The 21,596-nt window shown below is 37.7% G+C and overlaps 1 protein-coding gene across 1 annotated transcript in view; it reads left to right on the plus strand.

Moving 5' to 3' along the window:
- gnal (guanine nucleotide binding protein (G protein), alpha activating activity polypeptide, olfactory type) overlaps positions 1-21,574 on the plus strand; it is a 58,367-nt gene extending 36,793 nt beyond the window's left edge. Inside the window, exons 6-12 of the mRNA XM_036560666.1 lie at positions 12,109-12,163; positions 12,820-12,893; positions 13,407-13,465; positions 13,959-14,079; positions 14,374-14,504; positions 15,674-15,741; positions 17,523-21,574. Coding sequence (XP_036416559.1) covers positions 12,109-12,163; positions 12,820-12,893; positions 13,407-13,465; positions 13,959-14,079; positions 14,374-14,504; positions 15,674-15,741; positions 17,523-17,669 — 655 coding nt within the window. The 3' untranslated portion in view covers positions 17,670-21,574. The remainder of the gene's footprint in view (positions 1-12,108; positions 12,164-12,819; positions 12,894-13,406; positions 13,466-13,958; positions 14,080-14,373; positions 14,505-15,673; positions 15,742-17,522) is intronic.
- The last annotated feature ends 22 nt before the right edge of the window (positions 21,575-21,596 follow it).

Consider the following 21,596-nt stretch of genomic DNA (forward strand, 5'->3'; position numbering starts at 1 on the left):
CCACAAAGGCTGTTCCCCTCTGCGCTTCTCTTCAATAGGAAGTATTGTAGATGCTTCAGGCCGATAAGCGGCCGGTTCTGCTCACCGTGACTACAGAGGGCTCACTGTTCTCCAAACGGAGCTCCGAGGCATAGAATAAACACATAGCTAGCTGCCATAGATACTGGCAAACTAGAGGTGCACAGGATGGCTATGAACCATCTGAACAGGTAAGTGTTAATAGAGTGAGGATTTCAATATTTCAGGAAAGCCTCAAAAATTGTTAGAGTGTCTGTTATTGTACAAAATGATAAAAAAAATAAATGTATGTATAAAAAATTTTTGTATGAATCCTAAATAAAAGCTAATGTAATGGAGTTATGAAGTTTAAGCAAAGTGTGAGAACAGTCTGAAGTTTCAGACAATTCCCTTCTAGCTGAGATAATTACATGTACTGTGTGATAATTACATGTACACATACTGTGTGAAAATGTTGTGACTGATGAAAAAACATTAGCGAAAATTTAAAAAAGTCTTAAATCAGGGATGCCAAAACTTTTTGTCTTGGGGGCCAAAGTGCAATGTTTCTGGTGGGCCCAGGGCCAAAATACAAAATAGTATAGCCTATAAAGATGAAAGGTAGGTAATTTTTTTTAATTGAGTTTTTAAAATGTATTTTATAACACTATATGATACAATTACTAGATAACTTAAAATGGTACAGGGAACATATGAATATGATAAGCCAGTGTAAAAATATGTTTATTCTCAATGGGTGAGGTGGTGGAGTTAGGGTAACTTTCTGGCAAATTAATTAAATTTACCATTTCAGCCTGTATTGCTGTATTGAATGTGAACAAGTAAGTGGCTGTCTTAAGACATCAAATAGTAAGTTGTAAGAACAATAATTGTGTGTGTTACTTTCTGCTAACTCATTATTTTAAGTTCAATGAAATGTTACATTTTATAGTTACCTATTTTTAAGTTAAAACTCAACCTATCTTTTTAGATTGTGGAGTAAAAACTGGCAGTCAACAAAAATCATGTTTTCCTCACATCAGAACTGTCGGTTCATTGCAATATAAAAAAGGCACTTAAATATGGATGCTCTATCAGGAGCTCAGTATTGACTGATATTTTCAGCCAAACGACACAGTACAATGCCAGTCAGAGGCCTTCTAGTGTGAAAAGACAAATCAACACTATAGGTCTGAAAGGATAAGTAGCTGTCGAGAAGCTGTTACTGAGGAAAGAAAATATACAAAAAAGAAGAACATTAGCAAATCATACAGCTGCTTGTGTTCTTAGAACAATGGACTGGCCACCCCAGAGCCCAGACCTCAACATTATTGAATATGTTTGAGATTACTTAAATTGTGAATAACAGAAAATGCAACCAGTTTCTAAGACTGAACTTCTGAAGTCTATAAAAAATATTCCTGAAGATTTCTTTGAAAAACTTAAGGCAAGTCTTCTGGAAGGTATAATGAAGGCCAAGGGTGGCCACACTATATACTGAAATTTTTTTTAATTATTGAGACTTGTTATCGTTAATTATTGAGAGATGTGTAATTGTCTGTTAAATATTTTTTTTCATTTTTTTTAACGAATAACTGGTACTTAATGGCTGTTTCACAGGAAGTTAAATATATGAAGTTTGGTCTCTTGACTTTTGCACTGCTCTTTATATCAGTCTGGCCTTACTTCGTAGAAAACTTTATTGCAGAGCAGATAAGTGGAAGCTTTTTATTGTCTGTTAGTTCTCTTTTAAAATTTCTTTTTTGTGTGTGTGTGTGTGTGTTGTAACATGTCCTCATGCTTAAGGTCAGGCTAGGGTGACCTTTTCTTAAAAAAAACATTAAATCCCATTAATCATAAATAATCTGCAGATTACTCGATTACTAATACAGTTGATAGTGCCAGCCGTAGTTTTGATGAATATAAACACCTGCTGAAACTCAATCTGGAGTTCAGGATGCTCACAGCATGCAATAAAATATGTAGTTTTTTTTGGCTTGTTAACGCTATGCAATATCAGTACTGCAAAGGCTGGTGTCACAATACAAGCACAAAAATGTTATGTAGCCTTACTGTGATCACCGCTTGATGGGTGGCTGTTGATTTCTTCACTTGGGCCAGCATCAAGAACATTTTGAGGAGTCAAGCTATTCATGGAGAGGGGCACACAAGGCCTGCTTTGAGTTGGCCATTACTGAGTTAACTAGCCACGCACGCCATCTCACACAGGCTAAAACAGCAAGCAGCGAACAACTTCGTCTATTTTTGTTTGTCCGCTTCTGGTTTGTGGCTTGTATAGAGGAGGAAGAGGGGGTAAAACGAGCAGTAGGAAACAGAGAGAGTGCAGAAAAGGATTGGGACTCACTCACTTGTATCACTGTAACATTTTGAGCAGTGGAAAAAGTTAGCATTGTCATGTCTGTGTTTGTAGCTAGAGGGAAACACTGCTTTAGCTTGAATTTTGGATCTCTCTTTCTCTCTTTCTCCCTCTCTCTCACTCTGTCTCTCTCTGCGTGTCTCTCTCTCTCTCTCTCTCCCTTCCTCCTCCTGCAAGCATATGTAAACTAGCTGTGGAGCTGGGCTAGGCCGTTGCTAAATTTAGCTTCGCTTTGTGGAGCTCTACCCAGGCTTCGATCACATGGTCTCGGTCCAATCAAAGGGAGAATCCGGCCAATGGCCAGTAAACAAAGGAAGGTCAGCAGCAGAAGGTGAGGGAAAGAGAGAGAGAGAGAGAGAGAGAGAGAGAGAGAGAGAGAGAGAGAGAGAGAGAGAGAGAGAGAGAGAGAGAGAGAGAGAGAGAGAGAGAGAGAGTGAGCGAGAGAGAGCGAGAGATGCTCGTCCGTTCTGTCCAGTCAGCCCCATGCTACTGGTTTGTGTCCATACATAATCGTGCACGTGTGGGTCTATTGTGCACATACACACACATATGGACGGACACACACACACCCCTTTTGGTCAGCAGCACTGCTGTTACAGAGAAGCACACCAGTCTCAACAAGACAAGGGTACCTAGACAGGAGCATTACTATGATACATCTGCATGAGGATGGACAATATGGTAAAAACATGTCATGGTTAGGGCTGGCCCAAGAAAGATTTTACAGCCTTGTTACTCGTTGATGTTTTCAAAAGGGTACTTGAATACTCATTCTAAAAATCACCCTTAAAAACAATAATTCTTACATGTCATGATAAACCATAAATTTAAGTGTGTCCCTTTGTTTTAGATCATGTTTAATCAAAATCTTTTGTTTTCTATTTTTAACAAGTAATTATACATATTTACTTCCCTTTTACACATTCCAAAGACAGCGTGAGTTAGATGTGTTGTAACATTAGGACAGATATAGAGTAAGATAAGATGATGATCAATCTCACTGGATTGTGCTTTGATAGTAGCGATGATACAGAAATAAGTTTAAGGCGTAAGTCTTTTAAAATCTTTGTTTTCATAGTCAGTTTGGCTGGTTTACTGAATGGAAATCCAAGTTCATGTTGCATTGGGGTCCATGTTCAGTTTTATAACGAGTGAAATAACTTTGATAGGTGTATATAATTCTCATTCAGGATTGATGACAAATATTTCAGTGTTTTATACTAAATTCATTTTATATATTATAAAAAAATCAGCTAAACCATTTAGCTCGCCTGCTTGTCTCCGTCTTTCTGCCTGTGGCAGCAAAATGGACTGGGGGTGCACTCAGCTTCCACACTGAGTAAAGCTGGAACTCAACAGTATATAGATAAACCTATAGTGTGTACTTATAAGCAAGCAGCGCCTTCCCTGGGCCTGGCAAAAATGGCACTAAATGTTAATTCTTCCCTGTAAGTCTCATATACGCATCTCACACTGCGATAGCCAGGCGCCGCTGGAGTTTGATAGACATTACAGTAGGGCTGCTTTTCTGAGAGAGTTGAGGAATTGCATGTTTCATTATAAAGAGAGCAACATTGGTTCTGTTTAATTGGTTTCAGGGCAGTGTAGTGTGAGAAATTTTGAATGCATATCATTGTGATCATAGTTTTCAATAGTATTTTTTAAATATGTCACTCTTGGTTTCCTTCCTAAGACTACAGTGTCCTCTGATGCAGCTTACCTAGGAAGGCGGCTTCTCAGACTATGCGAGAGGAAACAGAAGTGTGGCAAGCGGGCTAGTGGCTAACCTTAAGTGACTGGCTATTCTTGAAATATTTCTGTGTTTCTTTTCTTCTTTACTGACTGAAACATCTCTGACTCCGTTGAGATAAACTGTCCATTAGCAGTTAAACAGGATAACTTTTGCATGTTTTACACTATATGTACACTGCGTTATCTGTGCTTGTTTGTGGCATACTAGTATACCTGTAGCATACCTGTATACCTAAGAATTTCAACTAGTGTGTTGCTCTCTAGCACATCAGGGATTCATTTTGTTCTGTTGCAGTATCATGTATATAAATGCATCAAAGTTTAGTGGGATAAAGAAATTATATACTGTTATATATATTTTTATTGTTATATATATATTTTTTTTTCTAAAAGGATTTGAGGTGAGAAAATACGTGGATGTGGTGATCTTCTGGTATAGTTCATCCTCACCATAAAAAACATTACATGTCATAATTAGTCACAGGAGTTTATGTAGTGCATTTATAAGACCGGATGCTGTGTGTGTGTGTGTGTGAAACGAGTGCTCTCTTGCTCTTGCCCGGTTAAAGAGAGGAAGGGGAGGAGCTCTGACTATCGACCTGCCAGTTAGAGTTACCATGGTGATCCAGCTGCAGGCCCTAGCCAACATGGTCGGTTTTCTCTCTCTATCTCTCTCTACCTCTATCTATGTATCTGTCACTTCTTCACTCTCTTGCTCTTTCTCGCTGCCTCATGAATCTGTCTATCTCTGTATCTCTCTCTTTCTCTCTCTGTGTGTTCAACAGCTGCACATTTAGTTCATCCTGTGAGATTTGGCTGAGTGAGTGTAGATTCAGGCTGATACAGTGTCTAATATCCCAGACCAGGCACAGGAAGAGCCATTTATAGCTTATGGAGTCCATGAGCAGTCTACAGGCCTGTATGCATCCTGTCTCTCTTTCTCTCTCTCTCTCTCTCTCTCTCTCTCTCTCTCTCTCTCTCTCCCTGTTTTTCTGTTTCTTGCTTATTTACACACACTCTTTTTCTTCTTTCTGTCTCTTACTCTTTCTTTTTTCCCCTCTTCACTCTCTGTCACTTCTTCTGTCTCTCTTCTCTCTCTCGCTTCACTGTCAGTCTCTCTCTCTCTAACTCTATTTTCAATTTTTCTACCTCTCTCTACATTTTCACTCTTTCAGTCTCCTTCTCCCTCCCTTCCACCCTCTCTCGCTCTTTCTTTCTGTCCGTTTTTCTCCCTCATCTCTTGTTACTGTTTAAATTTAGTTCAGTTCTGTTAAATTTTTGCTGTATTGACATGACAGTTTGCATTTGTATTATCAGAGCATTGCAACTCTCTCACTTTCTCACTCTTCTCTCTCTCTCTCTCTGTGTCTATATTGTGTAACTGAAGTCTTCTCATTCTTCGTCATATGATCAGCTTTTGCAGCTGTTGTGATAATAAAAAAAGCCAATTAATTGTTCGTATTCAGACGAGATCTTAAACCCCGATGGTCAAGCGGACTTGTGTAGTCTGCTGCAATAGTGGAGTTTACATTTGCACTTCTGAGTTGGATTCCCTCAGGGCCAAAACAGCGGGTATCTCCCGGCATCGAGCGCAGCTCAAGCCAAAAAAACTTCAGCTCCATTTTTAGCCCCAGTGTGTATACACTAAAGGATCAAGGGCTGGCCAGAAATATCGCTTCGAAAAAAGTTCTGAACTAAAAGCGAGCATCTGTTCCTCGAAGCCCTTCGCTTGTAAACATAGAGCCGTTTCAGCAGCGGTGGACAAAGACAAGGCTGGCGGCCATCTTGGGCAGGTACTTCACTGGTGCCTCTGTGTTTATGTCCTCAGGACTAGTGTGAGAGACTCCGTTCCCAGAGCTATTTTTAGCTCCCGCAGCTGTGTATGTATTTGTGTGTGTGTGTGTGTGTGTGTGTGTGTGTGCGTGTGAGTGTGCGTGTGTATCTGTGTAAGAGAGAGAGAAAGAGAGAAGGAAAGAGTCTCAGAAAGACAGGCAGATGAACAGTCAGGGCGAGAGAGGGGTAGGAAAACAGAGAGAGAGAGGCTGTACTTTTCAGCGGTGCTTTGGCTTTGTCTGTTTATTGTAGCTGTCAGGATGTGAGATGGTCTTGTCTCCTCTCACATAAACCTTCTTCACGCAGCCAGGAGAGAGAGAGAGACACAGAGTTCAAAAAGGACAGAAGGAGCGAACGAGAGGGGAACGAAGAGGGGAATTGAGAAAAAGAGCAGGAGAGAAAGAAATAGGGATCGAAGGAGAGAAAGAGTTGAGGGTAAGGAGCAGAAAAAGAGCCAGTGGAGGAGCGATGGAGGTGAAAAAGATAACAGCAAGTGAAGAGAGGAGAAGAAGAAAAGAGCAGGGAAGACAAAAGGAAGGCAGATTGAGATTGTGTTGTGATATGGTGGGTCACTGCTGACTTAGCACTAGTGACAGGAAATTGCTGCTGCGTGTGTGTGGTAGATTTTTTTTTCTTGGTCTAAATTTGCACTAGTTTCAGTTTGGGTTTGTTGTGTACTTCCACCTCACAGCTTCTTGTTGACGAAGTTTGTTGACATTTTTGCAAAGTTTTTTTCCCCTTGTCGAATGCCGTAATTGACACCTCTGGCAGTTTTTTTTCCACAGTTAACCATATGTTCACACACACATGCTTACACACTGATACACATGAAAACAGAGCTTGCATTATGTAGCTTCTAAACCAGAAACCAGTCTGAGGAATCTGACTGATTTACAGTAGCTGTTTGCATGGGTACTTGAGAACTCTGTTAACTGTTCCAGACAGTATTCGAGTACTGGAATCGCTCTTCAGGTATCATTTACACTGTACCGTGGAAGGAGTGAGGAAATAAACAGGCCAACAAGTCAGTGAAACACTGTTAAGTTTTAATAGGGCTGAAAAATGTGATATTTTACTGATGACAGTGTTTTAAGTGTCATATTATTTGTGTGTTTGAAGTAGTATGATCTTTTTGGTATTTTCAGGTAATGTGATACTTTTTGAGATTTCTTGTGAAGTGTGATATTTGTGGTACTTTTGAAGTAGCATGAAATTTTCCTGTTTTGTAAAGTGTGATTTTTTTTCAGTATTTTTGATTTAGTTTAATATATTTGGTATTTTTGTCAAATTTGATACCTTTGAGGAAGTGTGATATTTTGGTATTTCTGTAATGTGTGACATTTTTATACAGTGGTATTTTTGGTCTTTTTAGTTAGTGTGACTTTTTTATATTTTTAGGGTGGTATTTTTGATATTTTGATATTATCATTGACTGAGGAGAAAAAAAAAATCACCATTTACCACGAATCATCTCGCACATCACTGGTTGTTTCTAGTGTTAGCATTAAATTATTAGGTGAAAGGGCAAGCATCTGTTATGTAAGCCTTATCCAACACAAAAACCTACATGCTTAACCCTCAGTGACCAAAAGATTCCCCTCTGCCAGTTTTGAATAAAGAAATGTTTTTCAATATACATCTCTGATTGCTGCTAAATATTTCTTTGTATTACTTTAGCCTGCTAGCCTTAGTGCACTGTTTATCCTGTTTATGTACTATGAGTAAGATAACACATTAAAATCTCTCCCAAAACTCTTTTCTTCTCTTCCTTCGCAAACATGAATGTCCATCGTACGGATACTTGAATATCAAAATCAATCAGAATGTACATCCTAAATTTACAGATGTAAATAGTATGTAAATCTCTGAGGATATTGTAGAGTTTGCTTTAGCGTTTTCTGTTTGTGTAGTCCACTGCACTTGGGAAAGCCCACCTGTTCTGACTAGCCCTGGAGTACCCCTTGTCCTACAAATTTTAATGTGTTCTCTGCTCTGACACACCCACTTCAACTCAGGAAGAGCTTTCTAATGAGCTGATTAGTTGAATCCGGTGTCCTGGAGCAGGGGAACACCAAAATATGCAGTGCAGGTAGTGGTTCAGGCCCAGAGGGAACCACTAGTGAATAATCACTGTATGGTTCATGGGTAACTCATAGACATGTTTTTTTGTATCTCAGACAGTGCTGTTGCTCCATTTATTTGATATGTAAAGAACGAGATCTAACAAAGTCAAAGATTTGTAGATTTATATGTAGTTTGTGCTGTATTGTTACTTTTTTAAAAAGTGATAATAAGCTCTCACCGATCAGAATGAGCTAGTGCACTTATATGGTGCATCCAACAATAAAGAAAGCCTCATGCTTTTTTATGCACCCAGGAAGATCTGATTCCACATGTTAACATGTTTCACTCTGGCTAATATGGACATGCACACGCTCCGGCGGCAAATTTTAACATGTTAAAGATGATATTGCCAAATTCTCAGACTGGATAGCTAGGGAGCTGCTCATTTCGATAGGGTTAGTACTGACGATATTCACAGTATGCTCAGAAAAGCATTTTTGATGTAATTTATCTCAGTACAGTAAAATATTGTCATATTTCCCACTCCTTTCACCTTTCAGTAGCAATATTAGTTAGCTTAGCTTGCTAAGATTAGGCCAACATTGCGTTAATTATAATGTTTTTAAAACATATATTTATTGAGTTTTACTTGAGATTTACTGTTTAATGGATTATGCAGTGCAGCTGTAAAGATATAACTGTTGGTTAATAATAAGCTCAAGTACAGTGACCTTAGCATCGGGCTTTAGCGTTGCTCCCTGTCTGCTCATAATCAAACTCTGTACTTAATGTGAATATATATGAAAAAGCTGACTTTTGGCTAAAGTGTTTATGAACCAAAGGCCTTCTGGATTTGGAGAAAATCAACACTCTGGTTAGTATGTGATAGCATTTCACGCAATGAGGCCAGGGCTAGGACATCAGCTCTGTTTATTGTAGTTCCGTTCCAATTACTAAACTTTCCAGCATGCGTGTATATACACACACTCAAAGACAGCATGGTTACACAGAATAAAACACAAAAAGCTTCACATCACAAATACGGTTTCTAAGAGACTTAATACTGAACATGTCTGTTAAGTATCCAAAGTAATAAAACGTTCACAAACAACTTCGTTATGTAATAGGTATCCGAGTTGATTAATGGTAGATTGTGATATGAATGTAGAACGTGTCTATCTTTAGGGTTGGGATCTAAAAGAGGGCAAAGGTTCAAAGAAAAAGGGCGGAGCTGAGGTCAAGAGTTTAAAAATGGCAACGTAGGCATTATGTAAAACGGTTGCTGGAAGAGTCTAGTGCAGTTTTATTTTAGTTAGTTTTATATTTCCTAATTTTAATACTGCAGAACATCAAAAAAGGCAGCTGCACCTGTGTGGATTTTTTTGCCGCATGTGTCAGCGAGCATCTAGGCCACTCTGATGATAACGGGCATTCAGAAGTTGGAAAGTATCGATTGGCACTTTCCCCTCAGCCAATTAAAAGGCACCACTCTTTTAATAAAGGTTGCACTGGTTCCGTGAACCAGGTCAGCTGTACGAAAGGGTCAGCATTACTGTCTGTCCCACAGCTAACAGTGTTTGAGTCTGAAAGGGGGACATGATATCAGAGTTTTAGGGTTAACTGGCTAAAGTAAATGAGAGGCTGATTTAACTTGGGTTAGCATTTAGCTTAGTAGTATGTATCTCAGTTATAAAACCAAGTCTCAACAAAAATGACAGTTTATGAAGCGGTTAACATCAAACCACAAAAAATAACTGCTAGGTCAGTTTGGTGATTTTCCTGATCTACCTCATCAGTTAATTAACAGGTTTGGTTGGTGTGCTACCACCCCTGCTCTAGAATTACTCAATCAAGTAAAAATGTCTGGAAATAATTAATATTATAATATTCTTACAGCAATCCCAAAAGGTAAAATATTTGATATATTAACGAGATTTAAGATTATTTTAAATATAATGTTATTATTAAATGGCTTCAAATAATTTCCGACTCCTGGAGAGCATATGGATAATGTTTCTCCAAAATATCCTGTCTTCTGTTTGGTTCTTTTGGCTTCAGTTGTTCACGATTCCTCTGTTTGTATCCATCCATCTTGACGCTGCTCGTCCTCTTTTTCTCTTGCCTTCAACACTTCCAAGCGTAAAGGTCTTTTCTAGTGAATTACTTGGTAAAAATGATGCAAGTGTGTATTTAGTGCTTCTTAAACATTTAAATATATTTTAACAACAGTATGATAATATCACAACTGATATCATGATAGGAAACTTTATATCATCCCATCATAACTTAACTAAGCGGACACAGTTGCTCAGTCTTTTTTTATTTGTTTCGTTTTGTTTTTTCTAGTCAGATCCTGGCTGCGACTGTTTTTAAGGCCATGCCTAACGTGTCTGAGATCAGCAGGGCAGGCTCGAGCTCTGAGAGGACAAAGCTCTCTGTTGTATCCTCACATGGTCGCTAAAAGCCACCGCTAGCCAAACTCTAACCTTTATTTTTACAAACCACATGCAAATCTGACTGCGGAGCAGCAACTAGGGCCTTCTGTTACCGCCAGAGAGCACCTCCAGTGTGTTTTTGTGTGTGCATGCCCTCTGCTGGACAGTAAGGAGGCAGTCCTATATCTGGCTCAGATAGAATAGGTACATAAAGGGGGGGGGTATTACTCATGGTGTCTTGGGGAGCAGGGAGGGAGTAAATATACATGTATTGAATCTAACCTGTGTCAATACAAAACAAGAATATTAGGAACTGCATGAATTTAACCAGTATTCATCTATATGCTAGGGATACACGATCAGAAACTAGTTTTCATTTAATTAATTTCTAGCCAATATGGCCATTAAGTACAGGTTATTCATTTTTTAGGAGATATTTGTGATTAGATTAGATATGAGATAATCTTTGGAATGGTAAAGTCAAAGGGAAATGTAAATGAAAAAAAGTTTCCAAAAGTGGACTTGGGACTCCTAACAACCATGCAAGATTTGGTAGACCACCAAAACTGTCAGCATCAGATAAATAGTACTCAAAGCTTTCCTCTTGTAAATCTTCAAGAAGACAGTACTGAAAAAAAGAAACAGATAAAAAAAAAAATATATATATATATATATATATATATATATATATATATATTTTCACCACAACACCGAAACTGGACATCTGAGATGTGGAAATTTGTAACTGGGATTACTTGAATCATGAGACGAAATGCAACCAACTTCTAAGACTGAATTTCAAAGGTGTGGAAAAATATTTCTGTAGATTTTTTTCAAAAACTCACAGCAAGTCTCCTGAAAAGAATGAAGTTTGTAATAAAGGTAAAGGGTGGACACATTAATTACTGAAATTATTGGATATTATGTGTAGTTTTTGAGGCTTCTGTAATAGCTTTTTGACTCCTGGCCGTTTTACTGGAAATTAAATAAACGAATAGTGGCCTCTGAATTTTGCGCAATACTGTATGCATTGTATGTGTAAGTGAGAGAAGCAAAGATAACATGAGACAGAGAAATATAGATTATTCTGTATGTTTAGGGAGGGATTTACCATGGCAACACTTGTAAGGAATGTCTTAAATCTTTGCTCTCTGAAGGAGTCGTCCAGCATGCCTGTGTGGTCTCATGCACATAGATATGCTATGTGAATCAACAACACACTGCCATGGCAACACAGCAAGGATGTGTATATGTGTAAGAGGAGGGGTCCAAAGGTCAATGTGTTGGTCCATTCAACTATGTCACTACTCATAATTCCAGGGAATCCCCACCTTGGGGCTATTCTGCAAGGCCATTAAAACATCACGTTTAAATGCAGCAGTGAACTTTGTTGGAATTTCTCTTCAAGAATGGCCAAAACAGCTATTTTTACATGGTAAATGCACAAGCTGTATAGTTCAGTGAGAGAATGATTCATTGAAAGCCTCATTTACTGTTCTAAACACTGGCCTGCAGGTTATGATTCCTGATCCAGGCTTCAAATCTCCAAAATATTCAAGTGTTGGTTCTACAGTAGATCAGTTGTATAACACTCTGGACTGTCTGAGTTACACTGTGTAATTTTCACATTTGTTTATTTGTGTCCTCCAGCTTCTTGGACAGAATTGATTCAGTACGACAGAATGACTACACACCAACAGACCAGGTGGGGGTGCTGTAATGTGTGACATATTTATTAGTTATGGCCATTATAGAAGCTCTCTGAGATTACCAGCCAGCACTGACTAATTTTATGTATTTATTAACATTGCAATTTACTGCACTAATATTGTAAGTGACAGTTTACATAAATATACCTTTACATACGTAACCAAACTAGTGCATGCCTAATGTGATCTGTGAAGTTATCTAGATACTAGATACTCATAGACAAATATATTCATTACTTAAAAACATTTGTGATTTAAAGAGTATTGTTTTAATTGCTAATTGTTGGAATCAGTTGGTGCAAAATGTCTCTTTGACATGATTCTAAAGCTTTAATAATGAAATATATTAAATATATAAATATATTAAAAACAGATTGAGATTTTTATATAGACTCCTAAACAGTTGCATTTAATTGCGTGTGCTTTTAAAGAGAAAAAATGACTGGAAAAAAATTGACTTGCATTTGATTTTGTATTTTACTATACATTTTGACTATACAAAGCATAATAATCAAAGGAACTTAAAGACAAATGAGACAAAGTAAGTTTTACAGTACAGTTCAAAAGTGTTTAGAATGAACACTGCTGTGCTTTTGATGAATTATGGTTTATGTTCTACCTACACTGACTTCCGTTTTCTCTCTGTACTCAGGATTTGCTTAGGTGCCGAGTTTTGACTTCAGGGATTTTTGAGACACGATTTCAAGTAGACAAAGTCAACTTCCAGTAAGTGACCACATAATGATGCATGTTTTCCTTTTATCTTGCTTTTGGTGAGTGTCTATGTTTTAATTTGCCACTTCTATTAATCTTAATACTTTTACATTTTGTGACATTTGTGGATTGTAATCACTTCATTAAATGGCATTTTAAATTATCTACACTTTGTGAGTTCAGCTGATTTAGAGCTTGATTTATCAAAAGCTATAGTATCCTGTGTTCATTTGATGTTGGAGAAACAGCTTAGAGTTATGATAATGAAGTGGAGAATGTCAATGCAATATCCTCTTTGACCACATGGGGCCACTGTTGTATAATAAACATTATAATCAGTTCTATTTTCACAATATGGTAATGTGTCCTCAGTTGACTTTGAGGTATTTTATGCATTAAAAATGATGAATTATTTTAAAATAATTTGTTTCCAACATGGCGAGCTGATCTTTTAATATCTTTTAATCAGTCTCTCTCTCTGTCTCTCTCTCACTCTGTCTCTCTCTCTCTCTCTCTCTCTCTCAGCATGTTTGATGTGGGAGGTCAGAGAGATGAGAGGAGAAAGTGGATCCAGTGCTTTAATGGTGAGTTTAACATATTTGTAGGCCAATTCATAAAAATACATAAAACAGTCTGCTAATGGAAGCAGTGAAAACTTTACCAAACTTAACCAAGTCACCTTAATTAAACAACAGCACAAAAGAAGGCAATGAAGGTGTACTGATCTAACAGTACATGTACAGAGCAGAAAACATGATTGTATTAGACTGTATTTTGTTTTGTGATATTTAATAAAAATTTACTAAAAACAAAACATGATAATCACTGGAACATAATCATAACAATAAATGAGGTACCCAAAAATTACACTGCAGTTTTTTTCTAAATAGGGAAAATTATGACATTATTTAGTTACTTAGTCTCAATATTTTAATTTACTTAATCAACTTAACAACAAGGTTAAATTAGTGCCAAAACATTTTTAAACATGACTTGTGCTTTCAGTATGGTAATAATACAAATACAAATACAAATTTAATGTCCTAAATGTTGTTTTGTTGCTGTGTGTGCCTCCAGATGTGACGGCCATCATCTTTGTGGCAGCCAGCAGCAGCTACAACATGGTGATCAGAGAAGATAACAGCACTAACCGCCTGCGCGAGTCCCTAGACCTGTTCCGCAGCATCTGGAATAACAGGTTCCATTCCACCCTCCCCCTTTCTGTTTCTGTTTCCCTCTTTTTTTTGTTCCTATATTTGTGTTCATTCTTTCTGCAAGCATAGGCCCCTATCTGTCTAACTTGCTGCCTATGTATGTTCTCTGTTGGTTTCCTTTAGATTGGTTTAGTAAGCAATATAAAGTGCCTAAATGCATTATTACTAGTACAAACGATAAGAAACCTGGCTTTCTTCAAAAAGAGGCATTTGAGAAGTGCTGGAGAGATCCTGACTAACTGTCTGTCTGTATGTCTGTCCCTGTGTGACTCCTTCAGGTTTTTACGGACCATCTCGGTGATCCTCTTCCTGAACAAACAGGACATGCTGGCGGAGAAGATTCTGGCTGGCAAATCCAAACTTGAAGATTACTTCCCCGAGTATGCTCGCTACACAGTCCCTGCTGAAGGTAAGTGCCTCTTTACTCACAGTGACACTAAACCAAATGTGCTCTGATGTAACATTTTCTTGCCCATTTTGAGGGAATTATCAGAATGTGGCTCATACAAACGTTGTGTGCAAATTTATTTGTATAGCGTTTTTTTACAATGGCCATTCTCACAAAGCAGCTTTACAGAAATCCAGGTCCAAGCCAAAAATGAAAAGGCCAAAGGTGACAGTGGCAAGGAAATGTTTGTAAGAGCAAGAGGAAGAAACCTTGAGAGGAACCAAGACTTAAAAGGGGAACTCATCCTCCTCTGATCAACACTGTATAGTAAAACAGTAACACAACTCCATACATGGCCTAAGGTTACATTTAAAGTGTCATTTATAAAGTACTACATTTATCTTGAGGATGCTTGCAGACAACCTGGTTGGTATCCCAGGGGTGAGAATCTTTGAGCCAATTTCCAGCACTGTTATATGATTTTTCCTGCTCCAACACCCCAACAAAACTTGGCAATTAACAGATGTTTTTTGTCAGGTGTGTTTGAGCAGGAAAATCACCAAACTGTGCAAAGGTTTCACACTCTGTCTTCTCTCTCTATTCAAAGCATGTAAAACTGCTTTGGCAATAGACAAGGTGAGCACCACAAAATTTGGACCGTAATCTGAAATTACTGTCATTTGTTCTTGTTGTATATCATACTGCTGGCATCATAACACTTAAAAACAGACTGACTTGTGTTGCCTCTTCAGTTTATTCAAGCCCTTAGGCCTAATACAGTTATGTGTAAAATTACATAGGAGGTAGAAAATGTAGCATGTATATAGACATAGAGTGAAAATAGTTACAGCGGTGCACAAAAGCCTTATCAGTGAATTGTAATAATGTGAACTTGTTTGCTAAAGAGGCTGCATCTTATCCATGTTTTAATCAATCAAGACAGTTATTACTTTCTCATCAAGTTATTTTTCAAGGTTTTGATCTGTATATTGTCACTGTCCACAAAAAATGGTTATCTTCAATTTTTTTCTATTTTTATTTTTCTATGGTATTTGAACACAGCAGCTGTCCTTTATGTTGTGTGAAAATTTCTTGCTTGTTGGACAGTGACAGTATCCTTCATTGGCTGAAAATACAAGGTCACTACATTGTGACACTAAACTTACTGACATTTGTTCTGTTATGCACAGCCACCCCTGACCCTGGGGAGGACCCAAGAGTCACCAGGGCTAAGTTCTTCATCCGGGATGAATTTCTGGTACGTTTGAAGTTTTGTCATTGCTTCTCTTTGAATGTGTTGTGCTGTTCTCACTTGATGTTTGATACAATGTTTTGTGAGAGTGAGGAATATATAGAGAGAGCTCTGCGCATATTTGGTTGGTCTGCTTTGCGTTGCTCTTGTTTTTTGGTCTGAATCTTGTGCATCTGTGTGTTTGCTTTATGCACACTGAACTGCTAAAAGGGGTAGTGCAACCAAAAAAGAAATATACACACAATGTCCCTCCAGTTGTAGTCAGTCAACCAGGACATGTTTGGTGTCCAAAGATTGATTTTTTTAGTTTTGCACTGAAGCTCTGAGGCTAATATAGCTAAGTATTAATACAACTTTAACCACCAGTTAATACTGTGCAAATTGCATTCCTAAATCATTATATCAAATTTGCCTCAAAGTACATGAACAAAAATAGATAGCATAGCTATAAACAGTAGTAGCTGCAACCTTTTATTGTCCTTTTGTCCATCTTTATAGATAAAAGTACAATACACAGTGTGAGTAACCACATTACTAAACCTGTTTGACATTACTTAGCAACATCAACATGGTTTGAGGCATGTGTGTGATGATTTAAGCATGCAGTTTGGTTTTCTTCTTCTTATTTACTTGTTAGCTACAGCAACCTTGTAGATCCAGTGCAAAACAAAAAAGAAGCTACATGTTTGACTGGGGTAATAGGAAAACTGTAACTGTTTTTGTGGCCGAGACATCAATTTTAGCTTTGGTTGCTCTGTTAAGGCACATTCACACGAGATTTTCAAAAAACAAATGTGTGTACTGTTCACATTAAGTCCAGTGCGTTAACATATTTCTACATTACCTCCTGTGCTCTATAAGTGGGACTAGAATCTTTATAGTTGTCATAGATGTCCACCCCTTTTCTCTGCTCCCAGCCTGCTTTTGTTTTCTTTCATGTTTATTATCTTTCTAAATGGAAATTTCACCTTTTTTTTTACTATTTCCACTACAAAACTAACAAACAAACTAAACATAAATATACAAGGATTTCAGCAAGAGAAGCTCATCATTTACAATTCTTCCTGAGTATGAACAGACTAGAATAAATTGAAAAAAATCACTATGTTGTACTAGGGTAATTGCAGTCATTTTCTTGCCCTTCAGCTATTATCTGTCATATATTTTAATTAACCTCCACATTTTTATAGTCAGTATGTTATATATAAAGGTTTTATAAGTTTTTGTACTCAAAAACTGTTCTGCTATTGTTGTGATACCTTTGTTTGACTGTGATTGCTCAGGCTGATTTTTAATGCATAAAATTGTGCTTGCTCCAGTTAAAAATTTTACACAGGATTGCAGTTCATTAGTTTCTGACGAATCGTCCTACCATAGTGCATAATCATAGGTAGCTCCCACATAAAACTGTAAGTAGGATATTTCGATAGCCTAAATGACATTATCAGAAAATGCTACCAGCATTAAAACTGTAGGCAGGATTTTTAGTAGCATAAATAACCTTATCAGAAAATACTATCAGCGCTAAAAATGCAAGTAGAATATTTTGATATCCAAAATTGTGTTATAGGACATTTTGGTCGCCTGAGTCTGTACAGACTTGAATTAAGGCTGAATTAACATTGTAAACACCCACTTGTCTATCCGATGGGTAGGACAAAGTGTTAGAACCCTTTAATTAATATGCGTGTTTATCTTCAAAAGTGAATGCACATTTTTTACATTTTTCATCTGGAAAACTTTTGTGCTGTTGACATAACTCGTTATCTGTATTTGTGTTCCTGCAGAGGATCAGCACAGCGAGTGGTTCGGACAAACACTACTGCTACCCGCACTTCACCTGCGCCGTGGACACGGAGAACATCCGTCGCGTCTTCAACGACTGTCGTGACATCATCCAGAGGATGCACCTCCGCCAGTACGAGCTCTTGTGATTCGCCGCCGCAGCCAGTTGCTCCTCAGATTGGATCGTTTCTTTTCCACTCCCAGATCGCAGCGGGATTATGTGAACTACTGACAAGTGACATTGTTGTCATGTGATTTATTTTTTTCCTCTTTTGATGCTTTTTCCTCCGTTTCATCTCCTTATTTATAGCCTGTATTTCTGAGACGAGCGTGAGGTGTATGTGTGTGTGGGCGCGTGTGTGAGTGTGTGTGCACCTGAAGATGCTGTTTGAGTTGCATTTTTGATCACTCAAAGGTCATTCCTGTTTTCATCCTTTTTTGTTCTGTTTCTCAGTCTTGAGGACTTTTCCGATTTTTACTTTCTGCTAGCTGTGGTTGGACGTGGACCAGCTAACCTAACGGAAACCTGTGGTAATTTCAGGCACGTTAGTCTGAAGGTAGTCTGACGTTTGACCTCTTCTCCGCAAATCTTGTGGTCTTTTTTAGTAGAATACTTGACGTAGGGGGTGGATAAATGCACTTTGCATCAGGTTCCTTAAATGAAGGCCAGGAAGCATAATTCACTATGTAGCACCGCCATATTTATTATTCTTCACTTTTCCTCTTTAGTATTTTTTTTTTATGTGTTTTGCCTTTCTTTGCTCGGTTTTCTGTCAAGAGTGCAGGGTTGCAAGGATAGCCAGGGGGGTTGGAATTGTCCATTGAGCACAGACTAGGCGTAGGAGTGGTGGATTGTTGGACTTGTAGTCCTCTGCACCTCTTGGCCAATAGGCAGTAGCTGCTTTCTGCCTAGGGAGAACCACCACACTTGATTGGCCAATCGATACCTCTCGTAGAACAAGGGGGAGGTGTCTCGATATGGTGGGCGCTAGTCCTATATAAATATATATAAATAAATATATAATATATTTTTTGGGGGGTTGTTTTATTATCCTAAGGAACGTGCAAGGTTGCTTTATCTTGTACAGGCCTGCAAAATGTAATGTTATTTTGTACAACTTCATTGAAAAAGAGAAAAAAAACAAAAAATAAAAAAAAAACAAACTTTGACTTGTAGAAGCTCCTCGTGCCTTTGATTACGGCTGTACCTGTAAATGGGGATTTAGATGTAAGTACATTTTTGACAGCGTTGTACAGCTTGATGTCAAATCTTAACCGCAGCACAGCCTGCTGATGGGGAATCTGTCTCTCTCTCTCTGTAGAAACGCATTTTCTTCTCTGGTTTATAAAGATTGACAAAACAATATGGTCTTTAGTATAAAAAGAAAATTAGGCAAAAAAATCTTGTATACAATATGCAAAATTAACCACTTGCTGATGTTGAGAAGTTGCAGATATAGAGTACATGCCTTTTTTCTTTTTCTTTTTTCCTTCTTCGAGTTTCATTTCCCCTTTCTAGGACTCATTGACAGCTTTAAAAATCCATTGGAAAATCCTTGGCAGTGTCCAAACTTGCAGCCTGCTGATGTTTTGAGTAGGAAGCATCTTTTTAGACATGAACTGTGTGTGCGTGTGTGTGAGGCGTGTACACAGGGTTACAGCGGGGAAATGTGCGTATGTGCGTGTGCCTGCATGCATGTGTGCATGTGTACACCAACATACCCACACATTGTGTTATGCCCAGAAGTTGTACATCTGCATTTTTATATTTATATGTGTACATATACATTTATAAAAAGTTACAAAAGAAGCTATATTCTATAAATATATATGTACAATTATACATAGAATGTGTGTGCCTACGCGTATACATATTTATGAATGTCTAGCGAGGTCGTTTATGCACAGCCATGCATATACATAGGTGTACTTTAGAAGGAAGGAGGAAGGCGAGAGAGATTATTGGTTCGTCGACCGTCCCTTCAACTTTCAGGACAGCGCGGTGTTCAGAACATGTAGGCACTGACCGTCTCACGTCACAGCCACAGAAATTCGCACAGCCTTTTCAGCCTAAACGCTCAGTACTGGACAGTCTAATGTGTAAGAGTAGCACTAGCAGGTCGTGCCATCAATCAGACTGAAGTTATGTAAAAAGCTTGGCAGAAAGATTGTGCCCTCATTGACCCTCGTTTTTAATATGTAATCACACATACGGTACCAGTCAGCAGTTTGGCGATACGTATAGGTTTTCTTTGTAGTTTTTTTTTCCACCAATTTCCACATTTTACTATAACAATGAAGATCAGAACTATATAATACTTCATATGGAATGAGTCAGAAATCTTTCTACAAGGGCTGAAAGATTAATCTTCACAATTTGAAAGAGTGCAATTTCCAAATCGCAAGAGCTACGATTTTAATTATATCCTACATTAATCCCAGTTTTCTTAACAAGTTTTAAGGGGAGAAACATGACCTTAAAATGCAGAGCTTGTGAACTGGCATTCTGGCACACTACATTGTGCTCAAGCCTTAAGCCTGAAAAAATGGATGTGCTGCATTTCTTGGTGAAAAAGGTCTAGAGCTTAATCTAAAGAAATTAATAGCATTTAAATGCCAGTCACAATATTGATCAGAAAAATCGCAATTAGATATTTTCCACAAATCATTCAGCCCTACTTTCCTCTAAATTGGAATATTTAGACACCACCCTCCCTCGTTACAACGCAACTGATAGGCTGAAAGGTATTAACGAGGGCGGACATTTCACTAATTAAGTTTACATTTTCCGACGCTAAATTTTACTGAAGTCCTACATGAAAACTACTTGTTTTTTTTTGTTTTTGTTTAGGACATAAATTGATACATAGGCGTCAAATTGAATATTTTTGTCGTAGAAAAAAACTAAACTTTTTAAGCATAAGCATTTAGATCAAAATTAAAAAAAAACATACAATCAAGTTTGCCAGACTTTTGACTAGTAGTGTATATTGTGTTTTCCTGTTTACATCCATTATTTCTGTGATTTTCTAAAAATTATTTTAGGCTTTAAAGGGATTTTGGCCATCAAACTACGGTAAGGTGAAATTTACTTATTAATCATTCCATTTAAAAGAGAGACCTTTTCTGCTTGTCTCTTCACACTAATCTGTTCTACGTCTTTTTATTTTATTATTAATTACCCAAGGGGATTTCAAACTAAGCCAAGTTCACCTAGACCTCTAAATGAAAATATATTGCTTTTGTTTACTTATTTTCTTTCATTTTCAGAGCATTAGCATCACGTCAGTGACATTTTTTCTCTCTGTACTAATTCATTATACATCAATTTTACTTTCAATCTGTTCACCATCAAACTACACCCAGGTCACCAAAATGTTTTTTATTGATGTATTTTTTTTTCATTTTTAGAGCATTAAAATCCTGTTGGGGAGACTTTATTTGCTCCATATCTTTGCACTAATCTGCTATACATAGCTTTCCACCATCACCTTCCATGTGAATTCAGTAAAGCATGTCAGATCCATTTCATTTTAGAGCACTGGTCTGTACTTCTGAGCCACATTTCACTTCAGCATAGACAAATCGATGAATGAGACAGTCTGAAGGCTGTATTGAATGACTTTTGTACCTGCCTACAGCTTGCACACAGAAGTGAAGTCGAAACAGTTAGAAATGTCCATTGAGGTTTGCCTAAAAAGCTCCAAAACACATCTGCCCACCGTTTTTTAGACTGATCCACTGTCCAGGTGACTGGAAGAGGCTGTGTGTTGACTCTGGCTGTACAGTGAGGCTACAGCACTGCTAGATAGGCTAGATTCTCTTTCCTCTGAGGCTTCTACATGTTCAAAAGAGTGATGACTGAGTGAAGGAAAAACAAAACAAAACAAACAAAAAAAAACTGTGTCTGGCCTTCAAGGACTTAAACATTTTTTGGTTGTTGTTTCTTAATTTTTATTTTAATAAAGAGGCACATTAGAAGACCTTTGTCTTTGTTTAGAATGAGAATGTCAGGAGAAATGTAATTTTGCAAATAAAATACCTCTAAAAGAAATTGTGTGTGTGTTTTACTACTC

This window comes from Colossoma macropomum, unplaced genomic scaffold (assembly GCF_904425465.1).
Source record: "Colossoma macropomum unplaced genomic scaffold, Colossoma_macropomum, whole genome shotgun sequence".
Taxonomy (NCBI): Eukaryota; Metazoa; Chordata; class Actinopteri; order Characiformes; family Serrasalmidae; genus Colossoma; species Colossoma macropomum.